This window comes from Sminthopsis crassicaudata, chromosome 5 (genome assembly GCF_048593235.1).
Source record: "Sminthopsis crassicaudata isolate SCR6 chromosome 5, ASM4859323v1, whole genome shotgun sequence".
Lineage (NCBI taxonomy): Eukaryota > Metazoa > Chordata > Mammalia > Dasyuromorphia > Dasyuridae > Sminthopsis > Sminthopsis crassicaudata.
The window spans coordinates 52,553,049-52,570,185 of NC_133621.1; the positions used below are offsets into that span (position 1 = coordinate 52,553,049).

General features: G+C 34.7%; 1 protein-coding gene across 2 annotated transcripts in view; it reads right to left on the bottom strand.

The window, feature by feature from the left end:
- CUBN (cubilin) overlaps nucleotides 1–17,137 on the bottom strand; it is a 290,121-nt gene that overhangs the window by 202,496 nt on the left and 70,488 nt on the right. For both annotated transcript variants that reach the window (XM_074266686.1, XM_074266685.1), the window contains 5 exons: nucleotides 14,960–15,152; nucleotides 12,500–12,660; nucleotides 9,995–10,176; nucleotides 7,318–7,474; nucleotides 3,674–3,861 (listed from right to left, as the gene is read on the bottom strand). In XM_074266686.1, the coding sequence (XP_074122787.1) occupies nucleotides 3,674–3,861; nucleotides 7,318–7,474; nucleotides 9,995–10,176; nucleotides 12,500–12,660; nucleotides 14,960–15,152 (881 nt within the window). The remainder of the gene's footprint in view (nucleotides 1–3,673; nucleotides 3,862–7,317; nucleotides 7,475–9,994; nucleotides 10,177–12,499; nucleotides 12,661–14,959; nucleotides 15,153–17,137) is intronic.

Here is a 17,137-nt window from a genome sequence, read left to right on the forward strand (position 1 = left end):
CGTCTGGAATAATAAAAGCTCAATAATACCAAAATAACTAATGAAAACAATGCTAAGGAAGGTATCTTTGCCATACTAGATCTAAAACTATTTTATTAAGTGGTGATCATCAAAGCTATCTGAAACTGGGTAAGCAATACAATGATGAATCTGTGGAATTATTTAGCTATACAAAACACAGTAGTGAATACTTATAGTAATCTACCATTTGATAAACCTAAAGACCCTAGCTTCTGGGATAAGAATTCACTATTTGACAAAAACTGCTGGGTTCTAGAAAGCACTTTGGCAGAAACTATGTATAGACCAACACCTTACACCATATACAAAAATAAGATCAAAATGGGTACATGATGTTGACATAAAGAGTGATACTATGAGTAAATTAGAAGAGCAAGGAATAGTTTATCTGTCAGATCTTTGAAGAAGGAAAGAATTTATGATCAAACAAGAGATAGAGAACATTATAAAATACAAAATGGATAATTTTGATTACATTAAATTAAAAAGATTTTACACAAATAAAATCAATGCCACCAAGATTAGAAGGATACTAGAAAGCTAGGAAACAAATTTTACAGCCAGTGTTTCTCATAAAGGCCTCCTTTCTTTTTTTTTTCTTTTAACTTTTTTTTCCAAATACTTGTATTGTAAAGACAGTTTTCAACATTCACTTTTTAAAGACTTTGTGTTCCAATTTTTTCTCCCTCCTTCACTTACCTTCTTCTTCCCTAATACAGCAAGCCATCTGATATGGGTTAAATATGCGTTATTCTTTTAAACATATTTCCATATTTGTCATATTGTACAAAAAAATCAAACCAAGAGGGAAAAAACACAAGAAAAAAGAGGTGAAAATACTATGCTTAGAACCATATTCTATTTCTTATGCAGATGGCATTTTCTATCCCAAATATGTTGGAATTGCCTTGAATCACCATATCGTTGAGAAGAGCCAAGCTCATCCTCCATAACCATGTTGTTACTGTGTACAATGTTTTCTTAATTCTGCTCACTTTATTTAGCATCAGTTCATATAAGCCATTCTGGATTTTTCTGAAATCATCCTGCTCATAATTTCTTATAGAACAATAATATTCCATTAAATTCATGTATCATAACTTATTCATCCATTCCCCAACTGATGGACAATCACTCAATTTCCAGTTACTTGTCACTGCAAAAAGAGCTGCTACAAACATTTTTGCACATTTTGAGTCCTTTTCACTCATTTATGTCTCTTTGGGATATATACCCAGTAGTGACACTGCTGGATCAAAGGGTATGCACAGTTTTATAGGCTTTGGAATAGTTCCAAATAGCTCTCCCAAATGGTTGGATAACTTTACAATCTACCAACAATGTATCAGTGTCCCAGTTTTCCCACATCCCCTCCAACATTTATCATTAACTTTTCCTGTCATCTTAGCCAATCTGAAAGGTTTGAAGTGGTACCTCAGAGTTATCTTAATTTGCATTTCTCTAATCAATAATGATTTAGAATATTTTTAAATGACTATAAATGGCTTTAATCTCTTCATCTGAAAATTGTCTATTCATTTTCTTTGACCATTTATCAATTGGGAAATGACTTGCATTCTTATAAATTTCACTCAGTTCTTTATGTATTTTAAAAATGAAGCTTTTATTAGAAACATTGGAAATTTTTAGATCAAATTTTAAAGTTACCTATAGTCATATAAAAATGCTCTACATCATTACTGAAGTGCAAATCAAGACAACTCTAGGGTACCACACCCATATTCTCAGATTGGTTAATATAACAGACAGAGAAAAATGACAAAGGTTGAAGAGGATGTGGAAAGACTGGGACAATGATGCATTGTTAGTGGAGTTGTGAGATAATCCAACCATTTGGGAGAGCAACTTGGAACTATGCTCAAAGGACTGTAAAAATGTGTATATTCTCTGATCTAGCAATAGCACTAAGTGCTGTTTATAGTGGTTCTTTTTGCAGTGGCAAAGACTTGGACTTTCAAGGGATGCTCATTAATTAAAAAATAGTTTAACAAGTTGTGGTTTATGAATATAATGGAATACAATTGTTCTATAAGGAATAATGAGTATGTGGATTTCAGAAAAACCTGGAAAGATTTATATGAACTCATGTTGAGTGAAGTGAGAAGAACCAGAAGAACGTTATACCCAGTAACATCAGCATTGTCTGATCAGCAACTGTGACAGAATTAGATCTTCTCAGCTATAGTGATCCAAGACAATGCCAAAATATTGTGATGGAAAATGTCATCCACATCCAGAGAAAGAATAATGGAGTCTGAATGCAGATCAAAGCACACATTTTTACTTTTTCTAATTTGTTTTTTCCTTTCTTGTGTTTTTTTTTTCCTTTTGATCTGATTCTTCCTTCACAACATGATAAATACAAAAATATGTTTAACATGATTGCACATGTACAGCCTATATTGGCTTGCTTATCGTCTTGGGGAGGAAGGAAGAAGGGAGCAAGGGAGAACAATTTGAAATTCAAAATCTTATAAAGATGGGTATTGAATTGGAAAAATAAAATACCATTAAGTGCATTTTTAAATGTTACTGTAAAAAATGAAAAAGTAAAAAAATTTTAAAAACAAACAGTGGTGCCCAGAAGAGAACATCATACTCCAGATGTCAACAGACAAAATATAGAGAATCTATCTTAATATATCTTTCCTTTCTTTTCCATCTCAAAGTCCCTCTCTTCCTCTAAGATGCAAATCAAGCATTATCTTTTGCATAAAGTCTTTCTTGATCCTCCCAAAGGCTAGTGCCCATCCTCCCATAGTACCCTATTTTAAGTACTTTATATGTGTACACATATTTACTTGATATTACATTACACATATTTTCAAATGTACATGTCTCCCTAGTCAGAGTCCATGCCATATAAGGAAAATGTGAAGGACTGGAGAAGAAAGGACTTAATGGAATGTGATAAAAGTCATCATACTCAAGTATTTGAAAGACCTTGAAAGCAGAAGAAGGAATAATAAAGGTTTACTTTGACCCCATAAGACAAAAATGGGAACAATGACGAGAGGCTGCAAAGAGGCAAAGTTTGATTTCCTCATGATCATGCTCTCCAAATGTAGAACAGATTTCCTTGGGAGAAAATGGATTCTCCTTTATGGGAAATCTTCAAGTGAGGGCTGTTGGATCCTTCATTGGGTATATTTCAGTGAGGATTTTTATGGGGAGTGTATGTTGGATTGGATAGTTATTGATATCTCCTCCATTCTGAAAGCATTGATTCTGCTTTCAAAAGGAAAAATGCTTCAACTCTATCAATTAAGAAAAAAACAATCCATCAAGCAATATTAAGTGCCGACTGTGTACTAGATAATTACTCTACAGGGCTCTAAAAACTTAATAGTAGCTCCATATAGTCTACTCTTTGAAAACAAGGAAGGGAACATGTAAGTTCAGATACTCTGCTAAGCTTTAAAAATTACGTATCATTTGAATCTCTCAATAACCCTGTGTGATTAGATCCATTTTATAGGAAACTTAGGCAGACAAAGATTGAGTGACTTGCCCAAAATTCTATCACTAGCAAATAAGTATCTGGGGTCAAATTTAGACTGAGGTCCTTCTCACTCCAGGCCCAGCCCACTTTATTTTTTTCGAGTCAGTGTGCTTATCTAGAGTTACTTACCTCCAAATAATCAACAGCACAGTTTTCATCATTTTCCAATTCAAATGCTAAGAAAGTATAGTTTATTGTGTTGCCAGCTGTTACTTCGATGGTCCAGTTGCAATTCTGAGCTTCAAAATAGGGATTTGGATAATTTATACTTTCTAGGATGCCATGAGAAAGATTGGCAATCACCACATCCTGGCAAGCTGAAAAAAAATAATGATGAGTAGCTAGCACCATGTGTTTCTTAGTCACGTATATTCACATTTTCATACTTCATCTAATTACATCAAGATATGTATATGGAGCTTCTCTTCCCAAGGAAACATCTGTATTTTATAGCCTTTTAATAAATACTTTGCATGGCATTTTTATAATAGAAAGGATCCCTGTTAGAATAAAACATGAAAAGTTGCCTTTAAATGAGCTTCAAAAAGTTTTAAAGTCCCTTGCAGAATCAAAGTAGCACACTGAAAGAGTGCAATTGTATTGGGGAGTGATTAGAAGAGCTTAACTTTCTTACTGAATCACTATGACTTGTTGACTTGGAGAAGTGAATTCATTACTCTGAATTTTAGCTCCCCAATTTTGAAAGAACTCTAGCAAGGCTAATATTTTGGGGGCTTGGATCCCTTGGGAAGTCTGATAAAGGTTAGGAGGACTTCTCAGAATAATGTTTTCATATGCATAAAACAAAATATTTAGGATTACAAAGGATACAAATTATGATGAAATAGTTATCATTTTTTCAAGTTCACATACCCTAAATGAAGCACCACTGTGATAATGGAACAGGAATGCTGATTTCTAGTCCAAACACTGTGAAAGTACAGGATGCTATGTAGTGCTAAAAACTGAAGGTCATGACGTGACTTTGGCAAACACTGTAAAGTCAGTGTAAAATTCACAATAAGGGAATAATTCATTTTTCTAGTCATCAAGCAGAATAGCAAAAAATGGGAGGGAATAAAATGTACAAAAGAAAATAAATAGCAAACACTTTATTCCAATCCAGAATTTGCTTTGTTTTTAAATTAAGCCTTCAGCAAAACCACGGATACGAGAGTGACATAGGACATATTTCAGGTTCTGCTGAGTTGCCTATATTTGGCCAAGCCACATATAGTATATTATTTGTCCAAGGGGTCTTTCCCTTCTTCTCTTTATTATCAGAATTAAATAGAGTAATGGCATGTTTTCATTGTTCAAACTGTATGCACTCTCACCAGAACCCTGCTTTTCTAAAATTGTGCCTGAGGTTCCATCAATGGGTTTGGATGCCCTGGGCAATCCTCAACTATTCCTGTTAAAATCTATCTGGACCAAGGCTCTGCAGCCAAAGAATCTGCAATCTGGGATTTAATTTTTCATGTGAAAGAATCATTTTAGTTCATTACTATTAAGTATGTGATTTGTGTGTGCTCAGCTGGCTGATGGGTAAACACAAAAAAATGCAAGGGATAAAATGTGTCCTATTGACTGAACTTGAACTTGTCTTCCTTTCATATTACAAAACCCCTTTTCTCTAAACACTTTCAAATTCAGATCGCGAATTGTATTAATTTTTCTTGCTGACATGCCCGGAATATGCTATCCAGAAACTATCACCTACATAAAAATGAATGGTTATCTCTATTCTTCCCTGCTCAGTCCTTAGATGGATAATGATTTGGTTGCATATATAGATTAGAGTCAAATCAAATGACAGAGGGAAAATGGATTTTGAATGACCAGTATGATGAGTAACTCCAGAGAGATACCCACAAAATGAGTAGGGCAGTTCACCTTGAAGTTAATAGTTGTTCACAGGATGATATAGGAATAGGAAAAATTATGTGTTTGCTTGTAACATTAAATTTTATCAGGATACAGTTAAAACCCAGGGTTCAAAAGTACCTGAGAATCAACCTAGTCCCTACTACAATAAGAATGCGATGTCTAAAAATTTGTATATTCAATGGTACTTTTAAAACTCCAGGAAGACTTTCTGAAGAACTTACATTTCAGATATCATTGTAACAGTGACTTACAATTTCATTTTTAGATAAGATTATTTCTAGCTGCGAAGTGAGCAGTCCATATTATCAGTCCATAACACTTTATCAGTGTTAAAGTGTATAAAATCCTCTTATAATGTAAGCTATAATCAACTGGAATTTTGAATAACACAAGTCCATCAGGGCATCCATCCAAGGTTTTTTCTTGAAATAATCGGGGAAGACTCTGCCATAATACAGCATTTGTCTATGATACAAAGTGCTGTTTAGTGGGAGTATAGGGTGCAAATAATCAGTGCTCAAGATTTTCTTTACACTGGGGGAATCTGGGGTTGGCATAGAGGTAATTTCTTTTCAGACTATTCCTCTGTATCTTGGATAGTTGGTATAGAACACAAAAAGTAAGGGCTTTCAGAGTAGTCAGGAATTTACATTTAATTTATATTTCTATAATTAAGATAAATCCAGAAGTAGATCCTTGTGATTCATTTTTCTTTTTTTAGCCCTTTTCAACATGAATAGCATCATGAAATTGGTAGCCTTTAGAGGTCTAGAGAAAATATTAAAAGAAAATGTGATTTCTATAGAAAGACAAAGTGATTTAGTCAAAAAGAAAAGAAGACACAATTTTCCTGGATGTTAATGAACTTGAATTTCCATGGCTTGTCTTATCTACCTTTTCCAGAGTTCCCAGAATCAGTGTGATCATTTCTTTCAGAGTCAGAAACAACCATGAGACCAGTAAGAGAGGGATTGTCTTTCAATTTTTTCATGGAGTTTTGAATTAGATTTGTTGAAGACTTAAATTATTTTTTCTTTAAACCTTCAATCCAATTTTCAAGACACAGTCATAAAAATATATGTGACTCCCTTGAATGATTTTTTTTAAATTGTGGGTTTCTTCAACAAATCTGACTCCAAAGAACTTAAAATGCACTCAAAAAAACTCAAGAAGTGTTGCTTCTGGCAATCAAAGATATGATCATTATACTTATAGTAATTCTGGGAACAGATAAAATATTTGTGGGGTAGTTTCAATAAATAGTTCTCTAGATAAAATGTATTTGTTAAATTACACACACCAGAGAAAATACAGGTCTCTAGAAAGTATAGGTTGTCCCAAAAGTTTTAGTGCAGTTTTAAATTTTGTTAAACAATTCTAAGGATCTCTGTAAACCTTTGAATCTTTCAGAGATTTTAGCACTGAAGCCATAAAAAAAAGAAAATATTTAAAATTATTAAAATGATCCTCTTTGGTAAGATATTGGAGAAAAACAAAAATATTTGTAAACAAACAAAATGGGTTCAAATCCTTGCCTCTGTCATTGTTTGATTTTGAGAGAAAGAGAACCTCTATGGGACCCAGTTTCTTTCTTTATAAAATGAGGGGGTTAGACTAGACGCCTTCAAGTATCCCTTCCAATATGTACAATCCTATTATCCTGCCCAGATGTAAAACCTTGGCACAGAATGTTCCTTAAGTTTATGAGATTTAACTTGTTGAATGAGCATTTTATTCCCAAATCAGGCCAATCTCATCTCACCCCATAACTAAGAGGATAAGCGGTCCCAGGGCATTGCTCTGAATGGCTCGTTTCTATCTCACTGTAGCGCAAGGAGGTGCTTTTTCATCACCCACTCTAGCACCCAACTCCTGGTACTTACTCTGACTATATTCGGCCAGGAAACCACCACCCTCCTGCTTTTCATCTGTTCGCAGTTTTACGAACATACTATCTCCAGTGGACCGAATCACTGGGGGTATCTCATTTCCACAAAGCTTGGCTAGGAGATTAGCATCTTCAGTCAGACCATCATAGACCTAAAAATAAAAAAAAAAATTTAAAAAAACTGCTTTCAATAGTGGCAGATTCTGGACACAAATTGCAGCCCTGTCACATCTGTGCACAGGTACAAATAAGATGAGGTCAAGTAAGAAAAAAAAAGAACATTCTGTAGGAAGATTCCTGAGGAAGAGAGAGAAAAATGGAGCAGGAAGAACAGGAGAAGGGAAGGGGAGGACAGAAAAAAAAATTATGATCCTAAAAATCAGCAGATAGAAAGTAGATGGATGTAGATGTCTATAGTAGGAAGCTTACAAACTTGAGGTCAAACTCTAATAAAAAAAAAATCTAATAAAGTGATTAAGCATAAAATTAGTCATTAAGGGCTAACAGCAATGAAATATAGCAAAATACTGCCTAAAATGGAAGGCGGAAATAGGGGATTAGAAAAGGACCTGAAAACAAAAACAATGACTTTATTATTATTTTGTTAAGGTTAGCAGGCATAGTTTTAAACCAACTATGTGGAGTTTTTACATGTGCTCTTTAATTTATTTTGTTGGCTTGTCTGATTATTTGAATCTCTAAATTTTTCCGTCTCGACCCTGGTTTCCCCTTCCTCCTAGATGTTCAGATCCCTTATGTCCTGGGTGAATATAAACTGTGAACCAACTTTTGAGGAAGTTTTGGGGCCAGATACATCTCAATTCTCTCCTACTCTTCTACTCCTGACTCTGGACTTTAATACCTTACACTCCCATAGATATCAGCCTCCCCTCTTCAGTTCTCATTTCAATGTTGTTTTCCTCCTCTAGAATATAAACACTAAGAGGTTACTTCCTTCCTTCCTTCCTTCCTTCCTTCCTTCCTTCCTTCCTTCCTTCCTTCCTTCCTTCCTTCCTTCCTTCCTTCCTTCCTTTCTTCCCTCCCTCCCCTTCCTCCCTCCCTCCCTCCCTTCCTTCCTTCCTTCCTTCCTTCCTTCCTTCCTTCCTTCCTTCCTTCCCTCCCTCCCTTCCTTCCTTCCTTCCTTCCTTCCTTCCTTCCTTCCTTCCTTCCTTCCTTCCTTCCTTCCCTCCCTCCCTCCCTCCCTCCCTTCCTTCCTCCCTCCCTCCCTCCCTCCCTTCCTTCCTTCCTTCCTTCCTTACTTCCTTCCTTCCTTCCTTACTTCCTTCCTTCCTTCCTTTCTTCCTCCCTTCCTTCCTTCCTCCCTTCCTTCCTCCCTCCCTCCCTCCCTCCCTCCCTCCCTTCCTTCCTCCCTCCCTCCCTCCCTCCCTCCCTTCCTTCCTTCCTTCCTTCCTTCCTTCCTTCCTCCCTCCCTCCCTCCCTCCCTCCTTTCCTTCCTTCCTCCCTCCCTCCCTCCCTCCCTCCCTCCTTCCCTTCCTTCCTTCCTTCCTTCCTTCCTTCCTTCCTTCCTTCCTTCCTTCCTTCCTTCCTTCCTCCCTCCCTCCCTCCCTCCCTTCCTTCCTTCCTCCCTCCCTCCCTTCCTTCCTTCCTTCCTTCCTTCCTTCCTTCCTTCCTTCCTTCCTTCCTTCCTTCTTTCCTTCCTTCCTTCCTTCCTTCCTTCCTTCCTTCCTTCCTTCCTTCCTTCCTTCCTTCCTTTTTTTATTTCCTTCCTTCCTTTCTTTCTTTATTATGCTTATATTTGTATGCTCAATATTTAGCATAGTGCCTGGTATATAATGAATCCTTAATAAATGCTTATCTAACTATCTTTTATGTTTGAATGTCTGTCTGTCTTTTATTTGAAGATTACTTAATTAGAGCAGAACCAAAATTTAAAAGATAATCATTAATATCATCAAAACTTTGGAATTTGTTGAATTTGATTATTGACATTTATGATGGTAATTGGTCACTTTGCAAAGCACGAGCTTTGAAAAAAAATGGTAGTTTTTGCTTTTCATTTGCCACAACTTGTCCAAATTACTGGGATTTATCCATAGCAAATACATACAGAAACGATGGAATGTTACCACTTTAATCCTAAAATTATTTTTTATGTATCTACTATCTTTGGAACACCTGAGAAATTTTATATCCATTTTATACAAATTTCTACTGAAAGGCTACACTGATGAATCCTCTGACAGGAGAGATTAACCTGGATTCAAAGATTGTACCACAGAGGGTGATAAACCTTCTCAGGTCCTGCCAGGCTGGAAAGGTTTCAAGTATGGTCTTGGCAACAAAATGGATATCTTTCATCTGAGTAGCAGTTTAAGTTCCAAGAGCCTCATCAGGTAGAACAGTGGGTGATGATTTTTTTTTCAGTCACAGCATCTCATGAAATCATTTACTAAGGTAGAGAACAATTACTACTTCCATCAGTGGAAGGAAATGTCAAGAATCCTGGTTCTCTTAACACAAGTACCCATTCATACTCCCTCATTAGAAAGTCTCCTTTGTGCATATGTGTGTATACCTTCATTACATATGAGAATATATTCTGTCTTCATAGAAAAGAGCACTTTTCTAAACCTTAAAAAACAAAGAAATAGATGCATTGCGGATCCAGAGTGAGAAGGAAGATAGAAAGTGAAATTAAATATTATACATACAGCCAAATAATCTGAACTGCAATTGGGATGACTCTCTAAGTGGAATTCTTGAAACGTGAGTTCGAACTGGCTGCCTCTGCTGGACTTCAGCAACCAGAAACATTCAGAACTGTGGTAGTAAGGCATCGGATAGTTAGGAGACATGAAGGTGCCGACTGGAGTCGTGAGATTTCCACCGCAGCCTATGGGGAAAAACAGACAAAAAAAAAACAATTATTTTTCTTCTTTAGGAAAAAGTTCATCCTTTCCTCAAAGTCAGAGGTTTCTACCCTGTCTCCTTCAAACAGAGAAGGACACAAAAGGCCACTGATCACCTGGGTCCAGGCTCTGAAGGGGCCCCAAGGTGTCTATAATCCTACACTCACAACTCTGTCAGGAACGCCCTCCTTCCACTAAGACAAAAGTCCAAAATCGTGATCCCATGATGTCTGACATTGGTTGGGGGTATGACCAAAGGAATTGGGTCAAGTCCAGGTTAGTCTAGATTACCCATAAAGTCTCTTAACTTGGACATCATGTGAAAGGATTGAAGAACAAGATGTATGAGATGAGGGAATCTCATGTAGCCCATCCAATTTTTTTTGGATAGTGATACCTGCTGGGTTGTTTTTCTAACACGTTAATTGAAGTTTTATAAAACTCCTCCCAAAGTCTTCCTTAATTGAGTGAAGTAATTGGATTCAACTCATCCTACCTTGCATCTGCTGCTCTGCCAGATTTTAACTCCATGATCAAGATACCTCCTGATATCCCTGTGTCCTCTCCCCTTTTACTATCTCCTTTTGTTATTGTCTCTTCCCCTTCCCCCCCCAAAAAAAAAGCTCCTTGAGAGTAGGAGTTGTCTTTTTTTATTAATTATATGCTCAGCTCTTAATCCAGTGCCCAGTACATAGTAGGTGCTTAATAAATGCTGATCAGTTTGGATTAGAAGTTACATCTTATTTTCTTGAGCAGCATGACAAATGTGGAAATATGTTTAGAATCCCACATTTAATCTATATTGAATTGCTTATTGTCTGGGGAATGAAAGGATAAATTTGGAACATGAGCTTTTGCAAAGGTGGATGTTGAAAACTATTTGAAAAAACAAAATATCATTTTACAAAAGTTACATCTTATTTGATCAGCTTCCAAATTTAACACTTTGAAATCTTTTGAGCTTCTGATTTATATGCTGTATAAGCTAGTCTTTCCCAGGCTCATGACATTTGGAAATATGACAAGAATATCATCTATACCTTGACCAAAGTCATTGATAAAAATGTTGAAGAAACCAGGGTCAAGGAAAGATCCTTGGGATACTTTAACAGACACAATCTTTCACCTTGAGATTCACCCAATTATGATCATTTTTGTATCTTGTAATTCACCTATTTTACTATCATATGCCTTATATCTTTTTATCTTATCCAAAATAAAGGAAAAACATGAGAAAATTTCCTTAATAATTTGCTGAGATTTACATAAACAATCTACAGGAATCCTTTGATTTCCTCTAAAAAAATAAAATTAGGTTAATTAGAAGTGAGCTATTCTCAATGAAGCCATGGTTACTTCTTCCCTTTGGACTCCTAACAAACTATAAATAATCTTAATAAGATATTCCAGAATTTTGCTTAAGATACCAATAACTTTCAGAACATAATATGGATTACTACAGCAAATGAAATTGTTATTATTCATTGCATACAATGTCAATACCTATTTTATCTATTAATTACAATTATTAATAATTAATTATTATTTATTTTATCTATTAACCACTTTTTGATGGCATTTTTAAAAACTTTTTTATTTAACCTAAATAAAGGTTATTCATTTCATTTCTCTTTTTATTCACAGTAATTAATATAATTGCTGGTCCATAGTTAGTAGAGGGTTTAATAAGTCCATTAAATTATTAAATAAATAGATGTACTGAATTGATTTTTTTCCTTATTCTCCAAACATCTGGTACAGGTAAGAATTCTCCTCATCCTCTTCACAAATTATTTTCTGCCTCATTTCATCCTTGAAGCATTTCTTCTGCTAATTTGAACTCAGGTCTTTCTGACTCCAAGTCTGGTCTCTACTCCCTTGCTTTAAGCAAGTATAGACTACTATAGACAACTAAATGTGGGGATTAGACACTTTGTCTATTTGTGAGACATGAAATATAAACCTAATACGATCTAACTTTTGGGGCTTATCTGCAGATATCCCCTTCTTCTTCACTCAAAGTTAGAAACTTTATCCTCATTAGAGGAAAAGAAAAATGATTAATTAATTTTTCAAACCAAAAGTAAAAAAATGAAATTCAATTAACTAATGCTGCCAATCTACACCATTTCACTTTGCTGCTGACCCTCAAATTGTTCTATTTCCCCAAACACTGGAATCTTTGCTCTCATTGTGGCGTCTCTGAGTACTAGTTTATTTAGCAGGAAAAAACAGATAAGACATAAACAGAGACCCAATGGATAACTGGTTTTCGTTTTCCATGAGGAATGCCTGCTCCCTTTTTACCTGTTAATGATGCATCCCAATAAGCAAAGAATCCAGAATGTGTTTCAAAAAAGTCACTCTTAAATTTTATCCACAATTTGTCACTATGGGAGATTATCATTGGAGGTTTACTTTTTCCACAATATCTTCCCAGGAATGGTGAGTTTTCATGGCCTCCATCTCTACAATCAGATACAGATATAATCATTTCAATTAGACTAGTAATATTGCTGTTTAAATATTTTATATAGATTTACAGGCTGTGGTTGCAGACAAATGTGTTTCTATCAGTGCTCTCATGAGCCTCTAGCATAATAAAACTGCACAATAGCACAATTTCAGTTTTTCCCAATTAATAATATAAAAATAACTTAATAAGTAGTAACAAAAATATGTAGCAAATGAAATTATGCACTTCCATCCCAAATCATAACCAACTTCAAATCGGTATGATGTGCTTCATTTTTACTCTCTAAAAACAAAACCTTTAGTTAAGTAATTATACCCCCAAGGACCCACAGTTGGGGAATAGCTATGCAGATTGCAGTGCACTTATATAGGGGAATACTCTTCTACAAGGAATATGTAAAAAACAAAACAAACAAACAAACAAAAAAAAAACAAAACTATGTTCATTCATTTGGAAAATACACACATAAGTAATTAAAAACAGGGGAAATAATAGACATGAAATGAAATGTTTGCAGGATCAAAAAAGTTATAAAAATCTTTTTTGTTCACTGGTTAATATCTGGACATATATTTTCAGTTTCAGAGTTGACTAATACCATACATTTAACAAATAAAAACAAAGAATCTTGGAGCTAGACTTGGCAGAGATTTGGAAGAGTTCTTATTTATTTATGAAATAACTAAAAGTGTCATATTACTCCATAATTAATTGAATTAAAAGAATCCAATTTATTTTTCAATATGAAATGTGTCATTATTAAACCACATTATTCTTGAATCGTCTTTAGTAAAAAAATTAAAAAGAATGCCTTTGATACTTACAGGCTCTTAAATATAGTTTAACCTCAGAATATTTTTAATCTATAGATTCAATTAATAAAAAATAATAAAAATTAAGTGATGGGAGCTCACAGTTACAGAGGATTTCATGCTTTGCAAAATTCTTTCTTCTTAATAACCCCTAAAAGTAGCTAATTTTAATATTATCATTCCCACATTCTAAATGAAAGAACCGAGATTCAGAGAGCTAATTTAATGACTTGACTAAACACATTTGTAGGATTCACTCCCCCAAAATACATTTATACCACTAGATCGTTAAAAATCAATAGTATCTAGTTGAAGTTGGAATACAGATAATGTGACTCTAAATTTATTTCTTCAGTAGAAAGAATCATGGTCCTGGAGTCAGAAGATCTGCAACCAAATCTGGTCCCTGATGCTAATAACCTGTGTGATTTTGGTCAAATCATCTATCTTCCTTTTTCTTGGTCTCCTCATCTGTAAAATGAAGGAACTGAACTAATTATCGTCTGATAGTTCTTCCAACTCTAGATCCTATAATCTTATGTTTCAAAAACAAATAGTGGATATTTATTTTCCTGGTCTCTTACAGGCCTATGTCAATTAATCATTTAATACATTTTAGCATTTTATTTTTAGCATGTTATTTCTTTTAACTAGAGTATACTGGAAAGTACTAAAACGTAATTTCTTTTAAAATTTTCTGCATCAGGCTTTTCCCAAATGGAGTTGTATAGTCTCCCAAGCGTGCCTTTGAAAAAAAGAGAGCAATCACTAGAACTGAAAAACAGAAGTTTACCAAAAATATGATACAATGACATACTTCATTACTTATTGATAAAGTATAAACTCACATGAATTAAGTTTCACTTGGTTTTTAAAGATTCCTAACTTAAACCAAACTTCAACTCAATACCATTGCTCTATAAAGCTCTAGAGGAATAATATATTCCTTTGAGAGTGAAACCTACGAATGTGCTGATAATATCAAAAGCTTTAAAAAAAAATCATCTTGAAACTTCCAGACAGAAAAAAGAAAAAAATACATTCTTTCTGCTGAGGTTATGTGGGCTGATGTGTGTGTTTTAATTTCAACAGAAATTAAACTATACTTGAGACTCTGAAATTCAAATTGTCATTATCTTTAACCTCTTAATGAAATAAAAAATGGGATGGAATGGAGTGGGTTCTCCAAAAATAAATGAAGTTCATGTGAGTATAATGGTCCATCCATTGATTCTGGAAAAAAAATTAAAATTCATCTCTGAACTATCAAAAGTGCAAGAAGGTACTGCAAGAGAATCAGCTAGGAGGATGACATCTTCATAAACTATCTTTTATGCTGGAATTTAATGGACAAACCCTATAATACATCTTATATTTTTTGTATAGTTAAAAGTAGATACTTACTAAGGGCTTCTGCACAAAAAGCAAATTTTTTTCCATTTGATAATAAATTATAATGGTTAAAGAAAAGATACTTACTTGATTTCCACATAGTCTGCACTACAAACTGAACCTATACGATCCTCCAAGGAAAAGTTGGCGAAGTTCAGCGAAATCTGGTGTCCTCTTTCCACTGAGATTGTATAAATGCATTCCACATCATTGGGATAGTTACTGGGGAAGTTAGGAGAGTATATAAAGCCAAATGGACTAACGTAGTCTTCCAAGCACGCTATGGAAAGAAAAGAAAAGTCACTGGGATTAAAAAACATAAAAGCACCAAAAATATGCCCCGTTACTTCAAAATAGCTGGATTATAATGGTTAACATTTATGAACAGTTTTAATATTGAAACTGGTAAACATAAATTATATCATTTTATCCTTACAATAGTCCTATGAAGTAGAAAGGACAGATATCTCCCTTCCCACCATTTTATAGAAAAGGAAACTAAAATTTTAAAAAGTGACATGGTCATAAAATTATTAAGTATTGGAGGCAAGATTCAATGTCAGCTGTTTTCTTACTCCAAGTCCAACTTTATTGCCATGATCCCATGTTGTTGTGATTATCATTGCTACTTTTCTAATTATTACTATTATAGTCTACATTTTCATCATTTAACAGAAATAGTCTAGGACTATTTCTCTTCAAGTAAAACATCAATTAGTGGCAATTTTTGAACAGAAGATGAACTTTAAAGGGAAGAGTGGAACTAAGAGAAATTATTGTAATCAATAGTACTGTCTTCTTAATCTGGGGCCAAACCATTTAAATTTAGACTTCTGTATTTGTTCTTCCAATGAGTATGCTGAATTATTTTTTTAAGTATTGACTGATTTGATCTCCTTGCTGTCCAAGGAACCTCTTCTCCAACACCACAATTCAAATTGATTCTGTGACGGTCAGTCATACATATAACTGGAAATCTCTACCTTTGACTGTTCGATCTTTGTCAGCAAGGTGATGTCCAGATTTGCCACAGCTTTCCTTCCAAGGAGTTAGTGTCTTTTAATTTTGTGGCTGCAGTCCCCATCTGCAGTGATCTTTGAACCCAAGAATATAAAATCTGACCCTGCTTCCATTCTTCTCCCTCTATTTGCCAGGAAGTGTTAGGACCAGTTGCCAAGATCTTGGTTTTTTAAGAGTAAACTTCAAGCCAGCTTTTATACTCTTCTTTCACTCTCATCAAGGGTTTCTTAATTCTTCTTCACTTTCTCACATCAGAGTGGGAATGCCTGCATATCTGAGATTGCTGGCATTTCATTAATTCTCTTTTTGGTTCATCCAGCTTGGCATTTCACAAGATACCCTCAGGAAGTCAGTTAAATAAATAAGATGACAACATACAGCCCTGATGTGCTCATTTTCCCAATCTTAAGCTAATCAGCTATTCCATGTTCAGTTATAACTGTTGTTTCTTGAACACCACACTGGTTCCTCAGGAAAGAAGGAAGATGATCCAGTACTCCCATCTCTTTGAAGATATGTCACATTTTGTTGTGATCCATACAAAGGCTTTAGTGTAGTTAATGAAGCAAAAGTAGATTTTTTTTTCCTGGAACTTCCTTGATTTCTCCACAATCTAGTGAATGTGACAGTTTGGTCTCTAGTTCCCCTACCTCTTCAAAAACTAGCCTGCTCTTCTGGGAATTCCCAGTGTACATATTACTAAAACCTAGTTTACAGAATCTTAAGCATTACCTTGCTAGCATATGAAATAAGCTTGATTGTTAATTCTTTAGCATTGTCTTTCTTTAGGACTGGGGCACATGACTGGTATTTTCCAGTCCTGTGGTCACTTTTATTTTCTAAATTTCCTGACATATGTAGGGCAACATTTTATCAGCATCATCTTTTAGTATTTTAAATAGCTCAGATGAAATTCCATTACCTCCACTAAACTCTTTATTAGCAATGCTTCCTAAAACCCACTTATCTTAATTCTCCAGGATATACAGTTCTAGTTCAATAATAACATCACCATGGTTATCAGTGAGGTAAAGCTCTTTCTTGTATAATTCTTCTATATATTCTTGTCACTTCTTCATCTCTTCCACTTCTGTTAAGTTCCAACTATTTTTGTATTTTATCATGTCCATTTTTACACAAAATCTTCCTTTGATAAGTCTAATTTTCTTGAAGAGCTCTCTTATCTTTTCCATTCTGTTGTTTTCTTCTATTTTTTTGCTTTGCTCACTTAAAAAGTCTTATCTC